This window comes from Papaver somniferum, chromosome 10 (genome assembly GCF_003573695.1).
Source record: "Papaver somniferum cultivar HN1 chromosome 10, ASM357369v1, whole genome shotgun sequence".
NCBI lineage: Eukaryota > Viridiplantae > Streptophyta > Magnoliopsida > Ranunculales > Papaveraceae > Papaver > Papaver somniferum.
In genome coordinates this window covers 29,819,530-29,841,479 of record NC_039367.1, presented here as the reverse complement: position 1 = coordinate 29,841,479, position 21,950 = coordinate 29,819,530, and the positions used below count along the sequence as shown (strand labels likewise).

The following is a 21,950-nucleotide window of genomic DNA, read 5'->3' as shown; positions in this document are numbered from 1 at the left end:
TCCATGAGCATTTTGAATCGTCTACTCATCTTGGTAAAATTTGGGTGTCCAAACCACACATGACCAAGCATGAGTAATTCAAGGGTCATTAAACTTCTGTCCAATGACACCGTGGAATTCGATTGTTCGAATTCTCCTATGGCACACCCCATAAAAGAGAGCCTTACGCTTCTTTGCAACGTGCTTCTGGCACAAAAACAAATGAAGTAACAAAATACTCCATGAAAATGCTCATTTATCGTTTCAAGGTGGTAATACAAAATATTTCTAAAACTCAGCAGATTTTTCTGGAACCTGATAGAATATAAGGCAAATACTATACCACCAGATAAAATGATATACGTTCTTCTGCAGACGTCTATCATACTATTCGAACCTGAAATGATATTTTTACATTTCCCAAAACCTCTACAAGGTTATATAAGTGGTTCGAAAATTTGTGTTTGTTGTTCTGCTATCTTTGAGACAAATATCTCCATCATCCATATCTTTACTGGATAGATTACTTTTGGAATCCATATCCTTTAGCAAAGATAGACGAGAGAAAAATAGTGGATTCATCAACAAAAATATTTGGTAACCATGGGCTACTTCGGGAACCCAAAATTTAATGACTATTCCTGAAATCCAAAAATTTCCATAAACCACTTCTGGGGTCCGTATTCATGGGGTATTACAGGAATTAACCATTTCTATGTTGGACCGCTTCCGGGGTCGACAACATCTCATGGATTGCTTCAGGACGAATCCATTAATTGCGAAAATGGATACGCTCTGGCAAAATAGCCTCAAAATCAGTTGCAGGTCACTTCAGGGACTGCTGATAGAAATCGGCTAGCACTTTGTGGCGGGTCACTTCGGGGACCGACCGACTGACGGAACGCGCCTTTCGTATCCATATCATGCCACACGATATTCCAACTTCTGGTGGAATAATTTTCACTTCTGGAGGTTATTGTAGCGAAGGAAAATCAAATTTGTGCCATCCATTAAGGATGCAAGCGATCCTTCACTTTAATTAATTAATTAAAATGCTTAGTACCAAAAGCAGAAAAGGAATAACACGGGAAATTATCCATTGTTAGTGCATGAACTCACCATGGTTATACAGTTCCTTTAATTAACCTACCCACAAATATCGACCTTTGGTTGATGTCTTTAAGGAAGAAACAAATTAGCCGTTGTTTGACGATACATGATGGGGACAGGATTGGGTGAAGCAACCAACCCATCCAAAATCAAACGGTATCCTACACTCAAAAATAATAATCAAAGTGAGATACAACATTAGGCAAGGCTATATACGTATATAAAGAATAGAGAAAAGAAATCAAGTAAAGAGAAGAAGAATATTTGTCTATCTTCTTTATGCGCTCAGCTCCCTGTTTTCTTTGCTTGTGAATTTGAGCTGGCCAATTCGTAGTTCGTAGATTGTTCCATATGTAATTGGACATCAAGTGAATCAGCTAGTATTTGTCAAGAGCAAACTCGTGCTGATAACGTGTTACGAAGTCACAATACATATTAATCATCCAGTTCATTGAGATCAACCTCTAGCCCACTCTAATATTACCACTAGAGTAGTAGATTCAACAAATGACACGAACTAAGATAATTAATTAAGATACATAAATTAATGAAGTTGAATGGACACAAAGAAGAGGATATATGGGAACTGACGAATTGTATTCCCTTCTTATCTTATTGATTTTGTTAAGTCTCTCAGACCATTAAAACAAACCACCAAGAGGGATATATATAGGTGCTGTTACAAAATACTAATGTGCCACGTTTGTAGTTAACGTGTCACAGTATATTAACGTTTTTCTGCTGATGTTTATCAACTTGGGATTAATTGACCAAGTCAATGCACTATCACGAAAAACTGGAATATTCTCGATGGTGGGCCATCAGTCTATGTTTACACAACACATGTTTTTTACTTCTGATTTCAAAAAACTACCTCACGTGATATCCAAACAGCCTTTCAGTATTTCCGAATCCGAACACGTGCATTTGTATCGCCCTCCAAATTGAGTTCCACAGTACACGAGGTCGTGTTTGGCCCCTTGGAAATGCCTATCCTACGTTGGGTTATCAAGAAAATACAATTAAATTATGTTTGTTTTGTTATAATTCTAGTCTAGGATATGAACAACTAAATCTTCCTTGATTTTAGGAAGCTAAAAAAGCAAGGTTATGCTATTCTCCAAAATAGCCAGGATACCAATATCCTTGACTGGGTTAGACGGTTATAGAAGTAGTTATTTTAATTAATCAAAATATTTTTAATTTTTTAATTTTATCTTTTATTTTTTTTCTCCGACAATTTTATCCATAATACATAATTATTTTATAAAAATACAGATTTAAAATATGGAGAGACAAACATAATACATGATAAACCCGTGATGGATATAACGGAAAGACAAACATCATCTTTATTAATACATCTTGAGATAATCCTGCTCAAGTTAGAGAAAAAAATTCCCTAGCTAAGCTTTATGCAGTGAAATGAGCCCAAACACGGCCTTAGTCTCCCTCAATTTCTCCAAAGTCCTAACCCTAGTTTTTTCCTGTTTCTTAGTAAATCTTTCCCCAAGATTTTTGATGGAACTCCCAGACGACATCTTAACTCGTTTGCCCACCGGATCATTTTCAGAATCCAAATTGGAGAGATGTTGTTCATCATCCATCCATCATTCTCTCAAAACCATTTAAATCATCTCTATTCTTCAGCTAATGATTCAGGTAACTTGGGTTTTCTTTCGACTGAGAATTAGCCATTCTACTACTTTGATTACTATAATGAGACACCCATTATTAGCACTAGAAGGATCAATTTAACCCCTGAATTAGATTTTTTTTCTTATACTGATATTGTGAGTTCATGCAATGAATTGATCTGTCTTGATGGGAAAACAACCTAATTTCAGCGAAAGAATGTGACACAGATTGGAGTAAACTGATTAAGTGATTATGCTTTCAATATCCTGCACTTACTATTTCATTGTTGCAATAGGTTAAGGATAGCGCAATTGCGTTAGAATTATATTTATAGTACTGTGCATACTGCGATAAATCTACCGAATGAAGTTAAACTTGATTGCTCTCGTATGCTGGTGCTAATTTTGACCACTAGCAGCACGCCTTTTAAGAAAATGCCGATACCATCTAATGCCTTCTTTATATGCTTGGAGCAACTAACAACCAAAGATTACGATGGTGCAGTATGATATGATATCCGTTAATGTGCATGAATGGGATAATATGTACCAAAAAAATATTGATGTCGATAAACACACACATTGCCAGAACTTAAGAGCCTTGAGCTCTATTTAATAATGAGTATGTATGTTTGGTAATTGGTTAGCAATTAGAATCTGATTACCTGCTGTTTGTTTCCTGCTCTACACCATTGCCATTTTTTTAAATAATTTAATTGATTAAGGTCAATGGTGTTAAGATAAGGATAAGTAGTAAAAATAGAGTTCAGTAATAGTTACCGATTGTATCGTGGTAGAGCAAAAACAATGGAGATAGTTAGTAAATTCATGATTTTATAGTGCAAGTAAGCCGATAAATTGCAAAATTTCTTGTTCAAGCATATGATTTGGTTGTATATAAGGAGAATAAATATCATGGGACATGGAACTAGTGAATATAGACAAAAACATAAGATGAAGAACACATATTTGGAGTCAAATACAAAATTCATTGACATTTTCCTGAATTAAGTTGCTGATAAGTGACTCCTAAGTGTTGAAGAGATTAATGTCTCCTATTGTTTAAGAATGTTGAAAACTGAAACTCTATTCTTGAACAGATTCAAGTCCACTTTCAAGATCTTGGAGATTCATCTCTACTACTTCCAATGGCTTTTTGACAACTCTGATTTAAACTTCTTTGGTTTATAATGCAACTTTGATAATTTGGTGCGCTTCACCTTTGGTGGACATCAGTTTAGAGATCAAAGACTTGTTCTGAAGATCTTAGTCGGCACCAATACATGTACGTATATAGGAAAGAAAATCACTTTGCAGGTTAGTATCTTCAAAGTTGTCGCTTTGTCACAACTAAGAACCATCAACCATTTATGGCTGTAAATGCATGCATAACGTAATTGTGCACGAGTGGCTACTCTTTTGGTGGAACAGTCTCGACATTAGGAATCTTGACAGCCTTGAATTTTTTTAACAATGTGATGCAAACGTGTTATCCTGAATAATTCATTCGCATCTCTCGCTGATCAACCTATATATATGTTCCCTTGTTTCTCTAACAATTAAAATCTTGACAACCTTGCATTTGATACAATCAATGTGATGCAGACGCGTCATCCTGAATGATTCTTTCATATCTCTCGCTGAACAGCCTATGCATATATGCCGCTTGTTTCTCTAACATTTAGAATCTTCACATGTTTATCTCAGATATTAAAAGCAATGTCAATGCTCCTTAATCATTTAAACAAATCCAGGTAGAACAAGGCCTTCACTAATTACTGAGTAATACATTTACGTTAATGATGGATCGTGTAATTACTGGAAAAAAAAGATAATTTGCAAAAATTGTTTCGAGTAAAGTGATTTCTTATATTAATATACTTTGTTTTTCATTTGTATACAGTATGTACAGTAAAAATTCCATGAGGCATTTCCTAATAAAAGGCGGAAAATACCAATGGGAGATCAATATATCTATGGATCTATTGGTTGAGGATGTTAAGAAGTGAAACTCGGTTCTTGATCAGACACCTAAAGACAGATTCTAGTCCATCTTCAAGTTCTTGAAGGTTCATTTCAAGGGAAGCCAATGACTTCTGCACTTCTTTTGCTTCAATGGCTTTGGATTTCAATGCGACATCGACCTTGGTTACTTCATTGACAACTTGTTGGGTTGCACTTTTGGTGGTCAACTTTGAGACTAGTGACCTTTGCTTTGGTGCAGATAAGAAAGACAAGATAGATTCAAAGACTGCAAGAGTAATTGCTTCAACTTCTGTTAGGACATTGGTAACGAGGTCATTGTTCTTGTTGGTATTTTTTTTAATGTCTGAAAGGCATTTTTGAATGACTTTGCAGGCCTTTTTTCTTGAGGTCATGTATGCATCTAATTCGTTTGATTGCCTTCGGATAGATGATTGAAGATCTTGGGCAGATTGCTTCATTTGAGAAGAAACATCCTTAACGGCTCCACAGACATCCAACAACATGACAGATCTGTCCAAGACTGTGTCGAAGCATTTTCCATCTTCGGTAGAGAGGAAATCCTCAACACATTCATACAAGTTTGTTAGAGCAACCAAGTTGTTGGAGATGGATGAGGTGAGAACCGAAGATCTCAATATGCAGAGTTGTTCTTCAACTGCAGCAGTGAATGGGTTGGATCTGGTGGGCAAACTGATTGAACGAGCATGGAAAGTTTTGTTTGAGGAAGACATTTTCGCCTATTTTAAAGAGGAAGAAGATAAAAGTTAATGTAGAGAATGATGTTTTGATGATGGCTATTGGTTCTCACCTGGTGCTCCTTTTATAGTCAAGACACAGGCTACAATGTTCAGCAAGGGGATGTATATATTCATGTGGTGGAACTTCCTCTATACATGCCATTGTCTCCGCACTGTTCCCTCCATAAATGACAAATAGTACGTTCCCTACTGACTCTATAGCATCAATTAATGTATGAATTTTATATCATAAATAACGAATACTATAGAATTAGCCAATTGTGCAAGTACGTGCATTAATGCGTTACTGCCTTGAAAGATTTGTAATGATACACATAGTGATCGATATATACGTTTCCCAACCATTGGAATCTTGACAGCCTTGTGTTTTATTATAAATGTCCGAACTTAGGAACCAAAAAGCATGTTAACAGATAGTGTAAAATGATATTTCAACTTACTAACACTGTGCAATTTATTAATTATCTCTGTCTCGGAAACAAGATGAATCAAATGGCTCCTCCTGTTGTCTATATTTGTTTGGTTGTTATGCGAATATCTCTCCATGTAGCATATCAAGATAAATAGTAACTAAAGAATTATATATCCAATAAGTTGCAAGGGACAGTCAATTGAACAGTCACAAAATCAGCCATTAGTCCGCGGAAGATTAGCAAGCTGTTCAATTTTTCCTGGATACCCTGGCCCGTCAAAAAAAAAAGTGACAAAATTTGGAACCTCTATATTGAAACTTTTCAGCGAAGTCTAACCTTAAGATATAGCTTGTTAATAGTTTGAAGGCTTTCAGCGATTTTTACTTTAAGATTGGGTACGTAGCAGCATCCAGTGCTTACAACAAGATAGGGAAGGGAATGCGAAAGGCTTGGGAATATTGCAGAAGCAGCTTATATATGCAGGCAGGTGGCAATCAAGATGATTGCATGTTGCGTTACCTTTCCTTGGAGGCAATGCTTCTATTTGGACAAATTTGGAAGAAATGAATGGAAGATCTAGAGTTGCCAACTCCAACAGGCGCTGCTTATATATTTTGATGCACACCACATGAAGAATCGGGTAAGCATTTGATTACTGTCCAGTTTGCATACCGTTCTAAATTGATTAATGCAGATTTATTCATTTAGGTTGTTTATTTATAAGAAATTGCACGCCGTCGCCTTCAGAGAATAATGATACCCATATTGCCTTCTTACATGCTAGGAACAACAACCAAGGATCGATACGATGGTACGTGCAATATGATGTGATAGCCGGATATGTGCATGAATGGGATACTAGGTACCAAGAAAATACTGACATTGATAAACACACACATTGCCAGAGCTTAAGAGCTTTGAGCTCTAGTTAAAAATGAGCAGCCATGTCTGGTAATTCATTAACAATTAGAATCTGACAGCCTTGAATTTGTTACAATCAATCTGACATGATGCTAACGCGTTACCCTGAATAATTCTTTCGTATCTCTAGCTGATCATCTTATAAATATGTTCCCTTGTTCCTCTAACATTTCGAATCTTGACAAACTTGAATTTAGTACAATATGTGACACAGACGCGTCAATCTGAATGGTTCTTTCTTATCACCCGCTGGATGGCCTATGCATGTGTTCCCTTGTTTCTCTAACATTTAGAATCTTAACATGTTCATCTCATATATTTAAAAAAAATGTCAATGCTTCCTTAATCATTTAAACAAAGACAGGCAGCACAAGACCTTCATCAATTATTTGAGTGATTCGTTTGCGTTAATGATGGATCGTGTAATTACTGGAAAAAAAAGAAGATAGATTTGCAAAAATTGTTTCGAGTAAAGTAATTTCTTATATTAATATACTTTGTTTTTCATCTGTGTACAATATGTACAGTAAAAATTCCTCGAGGCATTTCCTAATAAAAGGCGGAAAATACCAATGGGAGGTGAAATATCTATGGATCTACTGGTTGAGGATGTTAAGAAGTGAAACTCGGTTCTTGATCAAACACCTAAAGACAGATTCTAGTCCATCTTCAAGTTCTTGAAGGTTCATTTCAAGGGCAGCCAATGACTTCTGCACTTCTTTTGCTTCAATGACTTTGGATTTCAAAGCGACATCGATCTTGGTTACTTCATTGACAACTTGTTGGGTTGCACTTTTGGTGGTCAACTTTGAGACTAGTGACCTTTGCTTTGGTGCAGATAGGAAAGACAGGATAGATTCAAAAACTGCAATTGTAGTTGCTTCAACTTCTGTTAGGACATCAGTAACGATGTCATTGTTCTTGTTGGTGTTTTTCTTAAGATCTGAAAGGCACTTTTGGATGACTTTGCAGACTTTCTTTCTTGAGGTCGTGTATCCGTCAAATTCATTTGATTGCCTTCGGATAGATGATTGAAGATCTTGGGCAGATTGCTTCATTTGAGACGAAACATCCCTAATAGTTCCACAGACATCCAACAACATGACAGATCTGTCCAAGGCTGCGTCTAAGCATATTCCATCTTCGGTGGAGAGGAAATCCTCAACACTTTCATACAAGTCCTTTAGAGCAACAAAGTTGTTGGAGATGGATGAGGTGAGAACTGAAGATCTCAATTTGCAGAGTTGTTCTTCGACTGCAGCAGCGAGTGGGTTGGATCTTGTAGGCAAACTGATTGAACGAGCATGGAAAGTTTTGTTTGAGGAAGACATTTTTTCCTATTTAGAAGAAAACTAAGAACAAATTTAATTAGGTATACAAGTTAATGTAGAGATGATATTTTGATGATGGTTATTTGTTCTCACTTGGTGCTCCTTTTATAGTCAGGACTCAGGCTAAAATGTACACCAAGGGGATGCATTCATGTGGTGGAACTTCCTCTATACGCGCCACTGTCTCTGCATTGTTCCCTCCATCAATGACAAATAGTATGTCCCCTACTGACTCTGTAGCATCAATTAATATATGATTTTTTTTTTCTTACATAAAAAATGAATCTATAGAATTAGCCAAATGTGCAAGTACGTGCATGAATGCATTACTACCTAGAAAGATCTGTAATGATTTTGAAGGCTTGTTAATTGTTTGAAGGCTTGTTAATTGTTTGAAGGCTTTCAGCGGTTTGTGCTTTAAGATTGGTTACCAGCAACCAGTGCCTACAAAAAGATAGGGAAGTGAATGCCAAAGACTTGGGATTATTGCAGAAGTAACTTATATACGCAGGCAGGTGGTAATCAAGATGATTGTATGTTGCGTTACCTTTGCCTTGGAGGCAATGCTTCTAACTGGACAAATTTGGAAGAAATAAGTAGTAGATCTGGTGTCGCGCCAACTCCAATGGATGCTGCTTATTTGGATGCACTCCACATGAAGAATGAGGTAAGCATTTGATTACTTTGTCCAGTTTGGATATCGGTTCTTAATTGATTTAATGCAAATTTATTTATTTTGGTCTTTTATTTTTATTTGTCTCTTGACTGAACTAAGAAGAATACGACATATACTAAGTTGCACGCCTTCGGAGATTACTGATACCCATATTATACCTTCTTACATGCTTAGAACAACCAACAACCAATAATAACGATGGTACGCGCAATTTGATATGATATCCGGATGTGTGCATGAATGGGATACTATGTACCAAGAAAATATTGACATTGATAAACACACACATTGCCAGAACTTAAGAGCTTTGAGCTCTATTTAAAAATGAGTATCCATGTCTGGTAATTCATTAACAATTAGAATCCGACAGCCTTGAATTTGTTATAATCAATCTGATGTGATGCTAACGCGTTATCCTGAATACTTCTTTCGTTCCCTTGTTAGCATATAAAATTTGAAATGCTGAATAAAGAGCAGTTCTTGGTTTCGTTAGCATCTCTCGTATCTGTCTCTCTTTGTCATTGCTTAATCAATACATGCTAAAATTGCTATTGTGTATGAAATATGCATGTGTGCTCGAGTGGCGCTGTTTGTGCATCTACCGTTTCGTACCTGTCTTTAAGAACCTTAAGCATTGACCTTGCAGAACAAGATTTTGTATGATTCCTTTTGTCACCTCTCTTTAAATTAAAGATATGTAGAATCCATTTTTTGATATTCTACCAGCTGGAACTTAATTGATTGTCAGAGCTCTATTTAAGATCAAGAATGCAATGTTCCCTTGCTATCTCTGACAATTAGCATCTTCACATGCTCATCTGATATAATAATCAAATGTCAATGCTTCCTTAATCATTCTGGATCTTAATTGAGTAGTTCATGTGCTTTCATGATGAAACATATAATTAAAGAATGTAAATTTGAAGAAACACCAGAAAAGAGGATAAAAAAAAATAATGAACAATTGTTTGAGTAAAGTGTTTCATGTATTGATTTACTTTCGTTTTTCATTTGTATACAGTATTTACAGTCAAAATACCATGAGGCATTTCCTAATAAAAGGCGGAAAATACCAATGGGGGGTGAATATAACAATGGATCTACTGGTTGAGGATGTTAAGAAGTGAAACTCGGTTCTTGATCAGACACCTAAAGACCGATTCTAGTCCATCTTCAAGTTCTTGGAGGTTCATTTCAAGGTCAGCCAATGACTTCTGCACTTCTTTTGCTTCAATGACTTTGGATTTCATAGCGACATCGACCTTGGTTACTTCATTGACAACTTGTTGGGTTGCACTTTTGGTGGTCAACTTTGAGACCAGGGACCTTTGCTTTGGTGCAGATAGGAAAGACAGGATAGATTCAAAAACTGCAAGAGTAGTTGCTTCAACTTCTGTTAGGACATCGGTAACGAGGTCATTGTTCTTGTTGGCGTTTTTCTTAAGATCTGAAAGGCATTTTTGGATGACTTTGCAGACTCTCTTTCTTGAGGTCATGTATGCGTCAAATTCATTTGATTGCCTTCGGATAGATGATTGAAGATCTTGGGCAGATTGCTTCATTTGAGATGTAACATCCTTAATAGTTCCACAGAAATCCAACAACATGACAGATGCGTCCAATACTGCGTCTAAGCATTTTCCATCTTCTGTAGAAAGGAAATCTTCAACACACTCATACAAGTCCTTTAGAGCGACCAAGTTGTTGGAGATGGATGAGGTGAGAACTGAAGATCTCAATTTGCAGAGTTGTTCCTCGACTGCAGCAGCGAGTGGGTTGGATCTGGTGGGTAAGCTGATTGAACGAGCATGGAAAGTTTTGTTTGAGGAAGACATTTTTTCCTTATTTAGAAGAAAACTAAGAACAGATTTGATTAGATATACAAGTTAATGTAGAAATGATATTTGATGATGGTTATTGGTTCTCACCTGGTGCTCCTTTTATAGTCAGGACTCGGGCTACAATGTACACCAAGGGGATACATTCATGTGGTGGAACTTCCTCTATACGCGCCACTGTCTCTGCATTGTTCCCTCCATCAACGACAAATAGTATGTCCCCTACTGACTCTATAGCATCAATGAATATATGAATTTTTTTTTTTATATAAAAAACGAATTTATAGAATTAGCCAAATGTGCAAGTACGTGCATGAATGCATTACTACCTAGAAAGATTTGTAATGATACACACAGTGATCGATATATAAATGTTCAAACTTAGGAACCAAAAAGCATGTAAACAGATAGTGTAAGATGATATTTCAACTTACTAACAGTGTGCAATTTATTAATTATCTCTGTCTCGGAAACAAGATGAATCAAATGGCTCCTCCTGTTGTCTATATTTATTTGGTTGTTATGCGAATATCTATACTTTCCTGTTATCCAATAACATGTAGCACATCCAGATATATAGTAACTAAAGGACTATATATCCAATTAAGTTGCAAGGGACAGCCAATTGAACAGTGACAAAATCAACCATTAAGCCACAGAAGATTAGCAAATTCAATTTTTCCCGGATACCCTGGCCCGTCAAAAAAAAAGTGACAAAATTTGCAACCTCTATTCATCAAACTCTAACCTTAAAATGCAGCTTGTTAACAGTTTAGAGGCTTTCAGCGATTTGTACTTTAAGATTGGTTACCAGCAACCAGTGTCTAAGACAAGACAGGGGAGGGAATGCCAAAGGCTTGGGATTATTGCAGAAGCAGCTTATGTAAGCAGGCAGGTGGTAATCAAGATGATTGCATGTTGTGTTGCCCTTTCCTTGGAGGCAATGCTTCTAACTGGACAAATTTGGAAGAAATGAGTAGTAGATCTGGGGTCGCCAACTCCAATGGGTGCTGCTTATTTGGATGCACTCCACATGAAAAATCTGGTAAGCTTTTGATTACTTTGTCCAGTTTGCATATTGATTCTTAATTGATTAATGCAAATTTATTCATTTTGGTTGTTTATTTACAGTCATCTCTTGATAGAACTAAGAAGAATACAACGTATAGTTACACGCCTTCAGAGAATAATGATACCCATATTGTGTCTTTTTATATGCTAATAAACAACCAACAACCAAGGATAGCGACGGTACGTGCAATATGATATGATATCCGGATGTGTGCATGAATGGGATACTAGGTACCAAGAAAATACTGACATTGATAAACACACACATTGCCATGTCTGGTAATTCATTAACAATTAGAATCTGACAGCCTTGAATTCGTTATAATGAATGTGATGCTAACACATTATCTTGAATAATTATTTTGTATCTCTCGCTGAACTTCGTAGAAATATGTTCCCTTGTTTCACTAACAATTAGAATCTTGACAACCTTGAATTTAATTAGTACAATATGTGAGACAGACGCGTCATCCTGAATGATTCTTTCATATCTCTCGCTGAACAGCCTATGCGTATGCCCCTTGTTTCTCTAACATTTAGAATCTTCACATGTTCATCGATATATTAAAGAAAAAATGTCAATGCTTCCTTAATCATTTAAACAAAGACAGGTAAAACAAGGCCTTAATTAATTAACGAGTAATTAGTTTGCGTTATTGGTGGATCATGTAATACCGAACACACACAAAAAAAAAAGATAATTTGCAAAAATTGTTTCGAGTAAAGTGATTTCTTGTATTAATATACTTTGTTTTTCATTTGTATACAATATGTACAGTAAAAATTCCATGAGGCATTTCCTAATAAAAGGCGGAAAATACCAATGGCAGGTGAAGATATCTATGGATCTATTGGTTGAGGATGTTAAGGAGTGAAACTCGGTTCTTGATCAGACACCTAAAGACAGATTCTAGTCCATCTTCAAGTTCTTGAAGGTTCATTTCAAGGTCAGCCAATGACTTCTGCACTTCTTTTGCTTCAATGACTTTGGATTTCAACGCGGCATCGACCTTTGTTACTTCATTTACAACTTGTTGGGTTGCACTTTTGGTTGCCAACTTTGAGACTAGGGATCTTTGCTTTGGTGCAGATAGGAAAGATAGGATAGATTCAAAAACTGCAAGCGTAGTCGCTTCAACTTCTTTTAGGACATCGTTAATGAGGTCATTGTTCTTGTTGGTGTTTTTCTTAAGATCTGAAAGGCATTTTTGAATGACCTTGCAGACTTTCTTCCTTGAGGTCATGTATGCGTCAAACTCATTTGATTGCCTTCGAATAGATGATTGAAGATCTTGGGAAGATTGCTTCATTTGAGAAGAAACATCCTTAATGGTTCCACAGACATCTAACAACATGACAGATCTGTCCAAGACTGCGTCTAAGCATTTTCCATCTTCGGTAGAGAGGAAATCCTCAACACATTCATACAAGTCCTTTAGAGCAACCAAGTTGTTGGAGATGGATGAGGTGAGAACTGAAGATCTCAATTTGCTAAGTTGTTCCTCAACTGCAGCAGTGAGTGGGTTGGACCTGGTGGGTAAACTGATTGAGCGAGCATGATAAGCAATTTTGTTTGAGGGAGACATTTCGCTTTTTTTTGAAGAGAGAAGGTAGTAGCTAAATATACAAGTTAAGTAATGTTATGTTTTGATGATGGCTATTGATTCTCACCTGGTGCTCCTTTTATAGTGAGGCTAGCTACAAGGTACAACAAGGGGGCGTATTCATGTGGTGGATCTTCCTCTCTATTCTCCACTGTCTCTGCATTGTTCCAAACATGGATGACAAAAGTGTGGCCACTAATAAATGAAGGTATCATGTCAGATCTTAAGTTGTTACGTATCATGAATTATAAATTATAACTAAAACCTATAGATGAAGACTTGGTACAATGTCTTAACGTACATGAATAGACTAATACCAATTAAAAAAAGATCTGTAATGATATAGTACATGCTTGGTAGTTAAGTGCGCTGTTATTTAATGATCAATATATATTTCCCGACTGTTGGAATCTCGACAGCGTTGGTTTCTTACCGTATACATGCTGTATATAATATGTTTTGGTTATATCTTCTCGATCTATGAATATGCTTGCATTATGTTAAACTCTGTTCCCTTACCAACAACATAGCATTATTTAACAACCAACAAATATGATATTTCGACTTACCACAGTGTGCAGTTACATGAAATCAAATTACTTAATCCTCCCGAATCCGCTTGTGGGTGCCTTGTTTAGTTGTTATAAGAACTTCTGTTTCTACTACCAATTGTTGTAAGCAAGATGTTCCATTTTTCAGGGACATACATATGCTAATAATATACACATAGCTATAATGCAATTCATTGGTTTTCTTATGTTGAAACTTAGAATTGATTTTCTTACTGATGCAAATTCTTATGTTGAATTCCACTACTTAATATTTGCATCTCATTTTGAAACATGGATGAATTTACACTATAAGCTTGATGAAAGAGTAGCTGCTTATCTCATAGAATGACAACCAGTATAATTACAGCTTAAGTACAAAAACTGAATCAGCTAGTTAAGTGAACCATTTCTACTCCCAACCCCAATCTTTTCATGTAATCTTGATTCTTGATGTGTACCATGAAATGAAGAGAAGAGTCTTGTCGCCAAATTTGCATCAGTAGATTCAATGCCAATTGAAACTTAAGAATCCGATGTATGCTTCCTCTCTTACAAGGGGTTGCTGGTGTATGCTTCACCAGAAGGGGTGTTATTTTTTGCCTTGGCAATGACATGGGTAGTAAAAAAAAGGGAGGTTCTACCGAGAATTGAACTCGGGTTACCAGATTCAGAGTCTGATGTCCTAACCGCTAGACCATAGAACCTCTTTCGATTCTTAAAACTGTTCTTTTGGCCATCTCATGCGCACAACCAAAAATGCACCCGTAACAACTTTCTGGCGCTTCATTTTGTTATACTGGTGTCTTCATTATTAGGTCATTCAAATTGATTGGATCGATTTGGTTTGCTTAGTTAAAGTTCCTGTTTAACTTTTCGGTGGGCGTTGGTGGCTAATGAAGAATTCATCTTTTCATGTCTAGGTAGAAAATGGGGTTTCCTAGGATATGCTGATTATATATGACAGTGCCAGTGGACATTGAAGGTCTACTGCAGGGACAAGTGTGATATTGAAGATACATGCTCCCGGGTGATGCTGCATGATGTATATGATCCAAACAAGGTTGGCATATGGCGCTGTTTATTTGTATTTATGCACAATGCTTGATATTCTCCAGATCCTTGCTTTAATAGCTGAATATTGACCTTTCATCAACTCTTTGTTCAAGATAAAGATTGTTTCTGGATCACCTGTGTAGCGGTGGCTGCAGAAGCCAAGGGAACTCAAGCTAACTGGGACCTTCTGGATAGGTAACAAAGATTCGCCCTCGCTTTTTGGCTTTAATGCAAGTGTTTTGATGTATACCATGAGCTTTTAACTGCAGAATTTGTTTTGTCTCGTTTCTTGCTGAAGCATTCCTCGTCCATTTTTTGAACCCTCAAATTTCAAAACTAGAGAGTCATAATTAGCAACTGTTTTATAATTTTGACTCACAATAGTAGGAAGTAGAAATAATTCTCTGATGCCATTTATTTTGGATGGCTTTAAGTTTTCGGGTTGTATTGGAATCTAATCACAGTATGCAAGCAAGTATGCTTCAAAAAAAAAAATGCAAGCAAGAACTGCATCCCCATGTTATTCTCATAAATCCAAAGTTATTCTTAAATATTCAAAAGAAACATTTAGCATGAACTACAATCTCCAGCTTCAAGTCCCCCAATCACCAGAGGGAAAATTAGCTATCACAATGGCATTACAGACATAGAAATCTCTAGAAATGAAAGAAAAAAAAAACTAAAAAAAATGCAACAATTAATTAAAACAATGAGAGCATCTCCAATCCAAAGGGTCAAGGTCATCTAAGGCGGAGGTTTTGTTATCACTTTTTTTTTGATGGGTTATTTGCTAAAAGACAAAAATAAATAAGATAAAATTTTTGATCTAAAGTTCATCTCCAATCTTCGAGGTCTTACCTACACCTTTTTATTTAAATTTAGAGACAAAGTGATGATGCGGATCTAAGACCCAAGGTCATGAAGAAAGTCTTATTTAGACTTTCTCATTTACCCCCACTTATTCATGTCATCCTTTTCTATAATCTTTGCCCTTGCATTGGAAAAGAAACTTTGGTAGAAAATGTCTTAAATCTTACGTATCATACTAATTTAAGACCTTTACCCCTTGTATTTGAGATTGTCCGATAATGATAATAATATGAAAGACGAAATTGCTCGGGAATTTTGTGAAAAGCATACCTGGCTTGGGTTTCTCAAAGAGACTTCGCCAGAGTTTACATACTCTTCTGCATTGCAAGATGGATTTGATAGGCAATCGAGGACGTATTTCTGATGCTATATCTAAACTAAGTTCTCCATCACTACAGGGACGGATGCAGTTTCTATCTTCTCCAGAAATTGATCATTATCTCTTGTTAAATAGCTGGGGTTTGCTAATCGGAATTTTTTGATAAGCTCTTATTTGCCGATCAAAAAAAAAAGAATAAATATCGCACTCTAAATAGAAGCTACGGCTTTGCATTTCAAGTGCAACTACCGGATTTGTCCCTGACTTTTCATAATGATGGAGAAAAAGTCTTTAGACGTGGTTTATGTCTACCCACGTTTTTAATTTCTAAAAAATCTGTGACTTTTGTTTCCTTAATACAAATATAAACGGAAACAAGAATAAAAGTTTACCAAATACATTTCGAATATGTGGTTTCGTTTTCTTCGGATTTTGATGAGGGCTTTATATGTTTGGATGGAAATAGAATAGAAAATATATACACACACAATGTTTTTACACCGTGAAATGCACAACGAGAGCAATGGACGGTTTCGATATGCGTGCTTAGCATCGGGATAGGTGCGGGCAGAAATGATCCCCACCAGGCTTCTCAACGCGATGCTTCGATGTACCCCGCGGTGTAAAAACACGGTGTGTTAATCATTTCTGAAATACATACGAGTATATTTTCCATTTATTAATATTTCAGTTCTTTTCAAATACAAAAAAAAAGTCAGTTTTGACCTTCGAAGTTCAGATTTGAAAACGTAACAAGACTCATATAGGCTGTCAACGGGTCCGGGTCCTCCCGGGTAGTACATGGCCCAGAACCGGACCCGACATATCAGCGTCGGTTTCGGGTCCTAACGTTTTCGAGTCCGGTTCCATAATGTGTTGGCCCAGAACCGGACCCAGTAAAGGTCACGGGTAATCACCGGGTCCGGGTACCCATCGGGTAAAAAACAAACTTATATGACTTCCCAATTTTATGGCTCCTGAGTACTGAAAAAGGATTATTCAACACCTGAAAAGTGACCATCTTTAACATACATACAAAAGTAGAGTAAACTTGAGCTTAGAATCCTTAGATTAGGAAAATCAAAGTTACTTTCCTAGCTATAAGTAAGAATCTGCCATTATATATGATAAATATTAAATACAAAAATTGGCAGACATTTTTTTAGCCGATAACTACAAGTAACGCCAGCCCTAATGGCTAATATAGTCTGTCGTATTATAACCACAAAAGTTGACAGACATATCATTCTATAAAGTGTAGAAGCCCCAAAAGATAAATGTGTTTCCTTCACAAGTACATATACAAAAAAGAAGGATGTAGTTCGCACTTCGCATGTTCTTTGGCTATGCCTGTATAATATATATATATACCGAAAAGAAGTTCCAACCAGTTCACTGAAGATTTCACCATCATATTTCCAATTGTTCCTGCAAGAGAAACAAAAACAGTTGATCATATTCCCAATTTTTCCCAATTCAGAAACCACCTCAAAATTATTATCACTACCACATTCTCTACCAAGTTTAAGGAAATACATTACGTAAAGACAATGTGCTACGAGTAAAAAAGTACAAATCTTGCATCTTCAACCAAACAACGTGTACAAGTAACCATATCACAATCAAAGACCTTGCCTGTGATGAAGCAAGAGTTGCTTCCGTGATTGCACTCACCAAATATACAACTAGCTAGGGCCAGGACCACAAGCAAACATTAAAATTCCCAAATATACAACTAGCTAGGGCAAATATTGTATAGACAGACACAAGTCAAACTTTCTTACGAATGTAATTCCTTATATTGTACTACTACTAATCACATTTCGACAAAGTTTAAGGAAATACAAATTTGTGCATTCCAAGGTTAGCTGGTTATTTTACCTTAAATTGATAGTCAGTCAGTTAGACAATGTGCGATGTTGCATCATCATCGTCTGACTCGAGCTCCTCCATTGCCTCCAAAAGAGTCTGAAGTGAAGTACTACCTAACCCAAATCCCTCATCTAACACAATAAAATAGTTAGTTGACGTACAAGAACCATAGTAAATGAATCACTAACTAAAATTGATATAATAGCAAACATGAATTGAATATGTTACTTACTCTTCAGCGCACTTCTTATCCAATCTTGTGTGCATATCAGAGCTTCAATTGTTTCTGGAAGCATTGAAGAACGAAATTTATCTACAACTCTACCACTGGTGCTGAAAACAGATTCAGAAGCCACCGATGACGCAGGAATTGCTAATATATCACGAGCTATCACTGCTATAATTGGATACATTGGTCCATGAAATTTCCACCACCCCAAAACATCAAAACTAGAATCATTCAGATCAATACCACTTCCTTTTCTAATAGGGTGAACATCAGCTGATAGGTATTTCTCTAGATCTGTGCGAACAACGTCATGTTGTGAACTTTCTTCCAGAAATGCCGTCAAACCTTTCCTTCTAGAAGTAAAAGAACTTTGAGAAGATGAAGTACTACCACTACTACCAACTGAATCTTCCATGTTCACTTGATTTGTCGAAATGTTTGCTGAGTATACATGAGCTGAAGAAGCATAATGTGTTGCATATTCATTATACAATATTTTCAAGACTTCCATAACTTCTAACTTCTTCTCCTCGCTGTTACCAGGATATATTAATGGGAAATAGTAATCCAATAATTTCATTTTAAACCGAGGATATAAAATGGAAGCTATTGCAAATGTTTTACTAGTAAGTTGACAATATCTTTCAAACTTTTTCATCATATTCACTGCCATTTTTGAGATTAATGCATCATCGGAATCACACCACTCACGAAGTTCTAAATACAAAGAACAAGCAGTATCAAAATAACGATTAACTGTCACGTATGACGTACCTGAAAAGAGAATGGTGACTTCATAAAAGAACTTCAAGCAAATTGAAAGACTACTTGCATTATTCCAGTCTTCACTCGTTGGAGCAACATTAAGAAAATCAGATTCAATCTTCCCGAACCGGTTAAATGCTTCCCGAAATAGAAGTGTTGTTTCAAGCATCAGATAGGTAGAATTCCACCTTGTATCAACGTCTTGAATCAACTTTTTATCAGGAGCATTGACTTGCAAGCAAACTTCTTTAAATTTTTGTTGTCTTTGTGGTGAACCTCTAATAAATTTCATTGAATTTCTAATTTTCTGTATTTCTTCTTTAGTTTGCAGCATCCCATGATCAACAATAATGGCAACTACATGAGCAGAACATCGAACATGGAATAATTCCCCATCCAAAAGTAATCCATTATCTGGTTTTAGCTGAGCAAGAAGTTCACTTACCACGACTTTGTTAGTTGAAGCATTATCCAGCGTAATTGAAGCTATCTTCCTATCTATATTCCACTTGTACAACTGCTCCATCAGTACCTTTGCAATGTTAACTCCAGTGTGTTGCACATCCACAGCGTTAAAAGATAAAATTCTCTTCTGAATCTTCCATTCTTCATCAACATAGTGAGATGTCAAAGCCATATAACCTCTATTCTAGGTGGTACAAGTCCACATATCAGTAGTAAGGCTTATGCGACTCTGTACCTTACTAAAAATCTCGTACAAATGCTTCTTTTCCATTTGATAAATCTTTATGCTACTTCGTAGTGTTCCGCTTCACAAGTTTAATATTGGGTTGTAATGAAGTCAGCACCTTTCTAAAACCAATGTACTCTACAAATGAGAAAGGGAGTTCATGCAAGATAATCATTCTTGCAATACAATCACGAGTTACTTCTTGGTTAAACTTAAAGTTGTAAGCATCTACTGACCCATCTTGTGTTTCACTAGCTTTCAAGAACATTTGGTTAATTTGCTGTTGTGCTCCTTTGTACGCCATACAACTATTTAGATGTTTCCTCAAACTGCTTGTCCCATTTTTGCTCTCTGCACCAATATTTCTCTTGCAGTGCTTGCATTCTCCGTGTGTTTTCCCTTTTATCAATACCTCTTGAAATTCAGCCCCATACTTTGAGGTTCTTTTGCGTTTACGTGTAAGTGACGGAACCACATCTGTTGTTGCCGCTTCTATATGATCAGAATCAGAATCACCAGAATCACTTGACTCACTGGCTACAGTTTCTACTTCTTTCGGCTCTGCTGAGTTTACAACTTTACTCTTCTTTGCAGCCTTCGAAACGGCAGCTTTAGGAGGCGGCATACACGGGGATTTCGAAACGGTAACTTTAGTCTTCTTTACAGGAACACAATGACCACCAACACTATTTCATGTTTGACTTTTCATGTTGCCTCTGCAAGGAAAAACCAACAAACATCTGTATCAGCCTATCAGGTGTCATAAAGTATAAACGATAATAAATTTAACAAGCATATGCAGTAAGAAAAAGACAAATGTTCCAAGCATATACGCATAAACAGCATACGCATCAACCACACACAAGGAATTAGTAGTTTATGACTTAATTGCCAAAATGGCAGTAGAAGACTTGCTCTTGTGCATGTTTGCTGCAATCTACTGAAAACACCCAACCTTCGAGCTATCATTGATTTCTCACAAAAACAACCATAGAGTTCACATATCATTGAGATTATAGGGATACCCATTCAAGCATAATAAGTTTGCCTTGTCTGTGCAAGAGAAATCATCAAGAACAAGGAAAAAAATTGATACAAAATGAAAGAACTTAAACAATAGACTAATAAGAGATGAGCGATACATTTCAACTAGACAATTAATAGATAAGAAATAGTATAATAACTAGACACAGCAACAAATCTAGGCCAGCCTGTTTGACAACTCTACCCACAAATCTAACTTCACTAGCAGCAACAATTAGAGCCATAAGTTCAATTATTGAATTTAGAGAAATTGAGCACACCAAATACTGATTAAAATTGAGAAATTGAAAGATACCCACTGATTAAAATTGAGAAATTGAAAGATACCCACTGATTAACCTTATCACCCCCTGATTTTTTTAATTGGAATCTCTTCTAAAATCATACTGTAACAGATTCAAGAAGATTCAAAAGCCTCTAAAATCGATTCAATAAAAAACACGCGCATCACTTTAAGAATTTGTAGAGTAGCATATCATACTTTTCTTTCAGTGAAAGAATTTGAGAAACAAAGGATTTCCACTTCCAGTGTGTAGAAGTAGTTGCAGGCAGGAGAAGAAAGTAGATCGGCTGAAATGGATGGTGAGCTTCTCATCCTTTATATATGACCTAATTTTTGCTGGGATTTTTACAGAATTAGCCTTTATGAAATACCCGAATACCCGCGGGTACCTGACGGGTAGGATTTGGATGGACCCGTTTATGATGGGTAATTACCCGCCGGGTCCAAAGTGGTTAATGGGTCTAATTTAAGGACCCGGAACCGGACCCGAATCCATCGGATCCGGTTCCGGACCCCGGGTAATGGGTACCCATTGACAGCTATAGGTCATAACCAACTAACCAAGCGAATTAAACTGAACCATTGCAAGGGAATGACCCTAAATCCAAGAATCAAGTGTCTACAACAGGAGATTAAGTCAATGATAATTAGCAACTGTTTTATTTATTGCGTGCACATTACACACAGGTTCTTTTTTTTTCTAAAGTAAGTTAACAGGTTCCTGTTGTGTCATTGTACTATAAACTTAGCAAAACTGGCCAAATTTAATGCTATTTTAGGGCAGCCCTATTAAAGGGGACCTGTGGTGTTAGTGGTCACTTTAATAAAACTCAAACCCAAAGTCCAGAATCATTATTATTGTTGATCATTCGCAGGCAATCAAAATTCTCGATGCTTCATATATAGAGCATATACATTGTTATCCTGAATTCCACGTTATATTAATATT

The 21,950-nt window shown here is 36.5% G+C and overlaps 3 protein-coding genes, 1 long non-coding RNA gene and 1 other non-coding gene across 5 annotated transcripts; 1 reads left to right on the top strand and 4 right to left on the bottom strand.

The window, feature by feature from the left end:
• Positions 1-2,326: 2,326 nt before the first annotated feature.
• Positions 2,327-6,231, top strand: LOC113317610. Its single transcript, XR_003343769.1, has 5 exons — positions 2,327-2,751; positions 3,827-4,011; positions 4,434-4,480; positions 4,630-4,985; positions 5,085-6,231. It is a non-coding gene; the product is annotated as an uncharacterized LOC113317610 (long non-coding RNA).
• A 1,169-nt stretch (positions 6,232-7,400) lies between these two features.
• Positions 7,401-8,135, bottom strand: LOC113315463. Its single transcript, XM_026563739.1, has one exon. The coding sequence runs from the start codon at positions 8,133-8,135 to the stop codon at positions 7,401-7,403; it is 735 nt and encodes a 244-aa protein (XP_026419524.1).
• Positions 8,136-9,911: 1,776 nt separating this feature from the next.
• Positions 9,912-10,646, bottom strand: LOC113315462. Its single transcript, XM_026563738.1, has one exon. The coding sequence runs from the start codon at positions 10,644-10,646 to the stop codon at positions 9,912-9,914; it is 735 nt and encodes a 244-aa protein (XP_026419523.1).
• Positions 10,647-12,568: 1,922 nt separating this feature from the next.
• LOC113315461 lies at positions 12,569-13,306 on the bottom strand. The gene has a single exon (XM_026563736.1). It carries the CDS (start codon positions 13,304-13,306, stop codon positions 12,569-12,571), a length of 738 nt encoding a protein of 245 aa, XP_026419521.1.
• Positions 13,307-14,507: 1,201 nt separating this feature from the next.
• TRNAQ-CUG lies at positions 14,508-14,579 on the bottom strand. Its single transcript has one exon. It is a non-coding gene; the product is annotated as a tRNA-Gln (tRNA).
• Between the last annotated feature and the right edge of the window lie 7,371 nt (positions 14,580-21,950).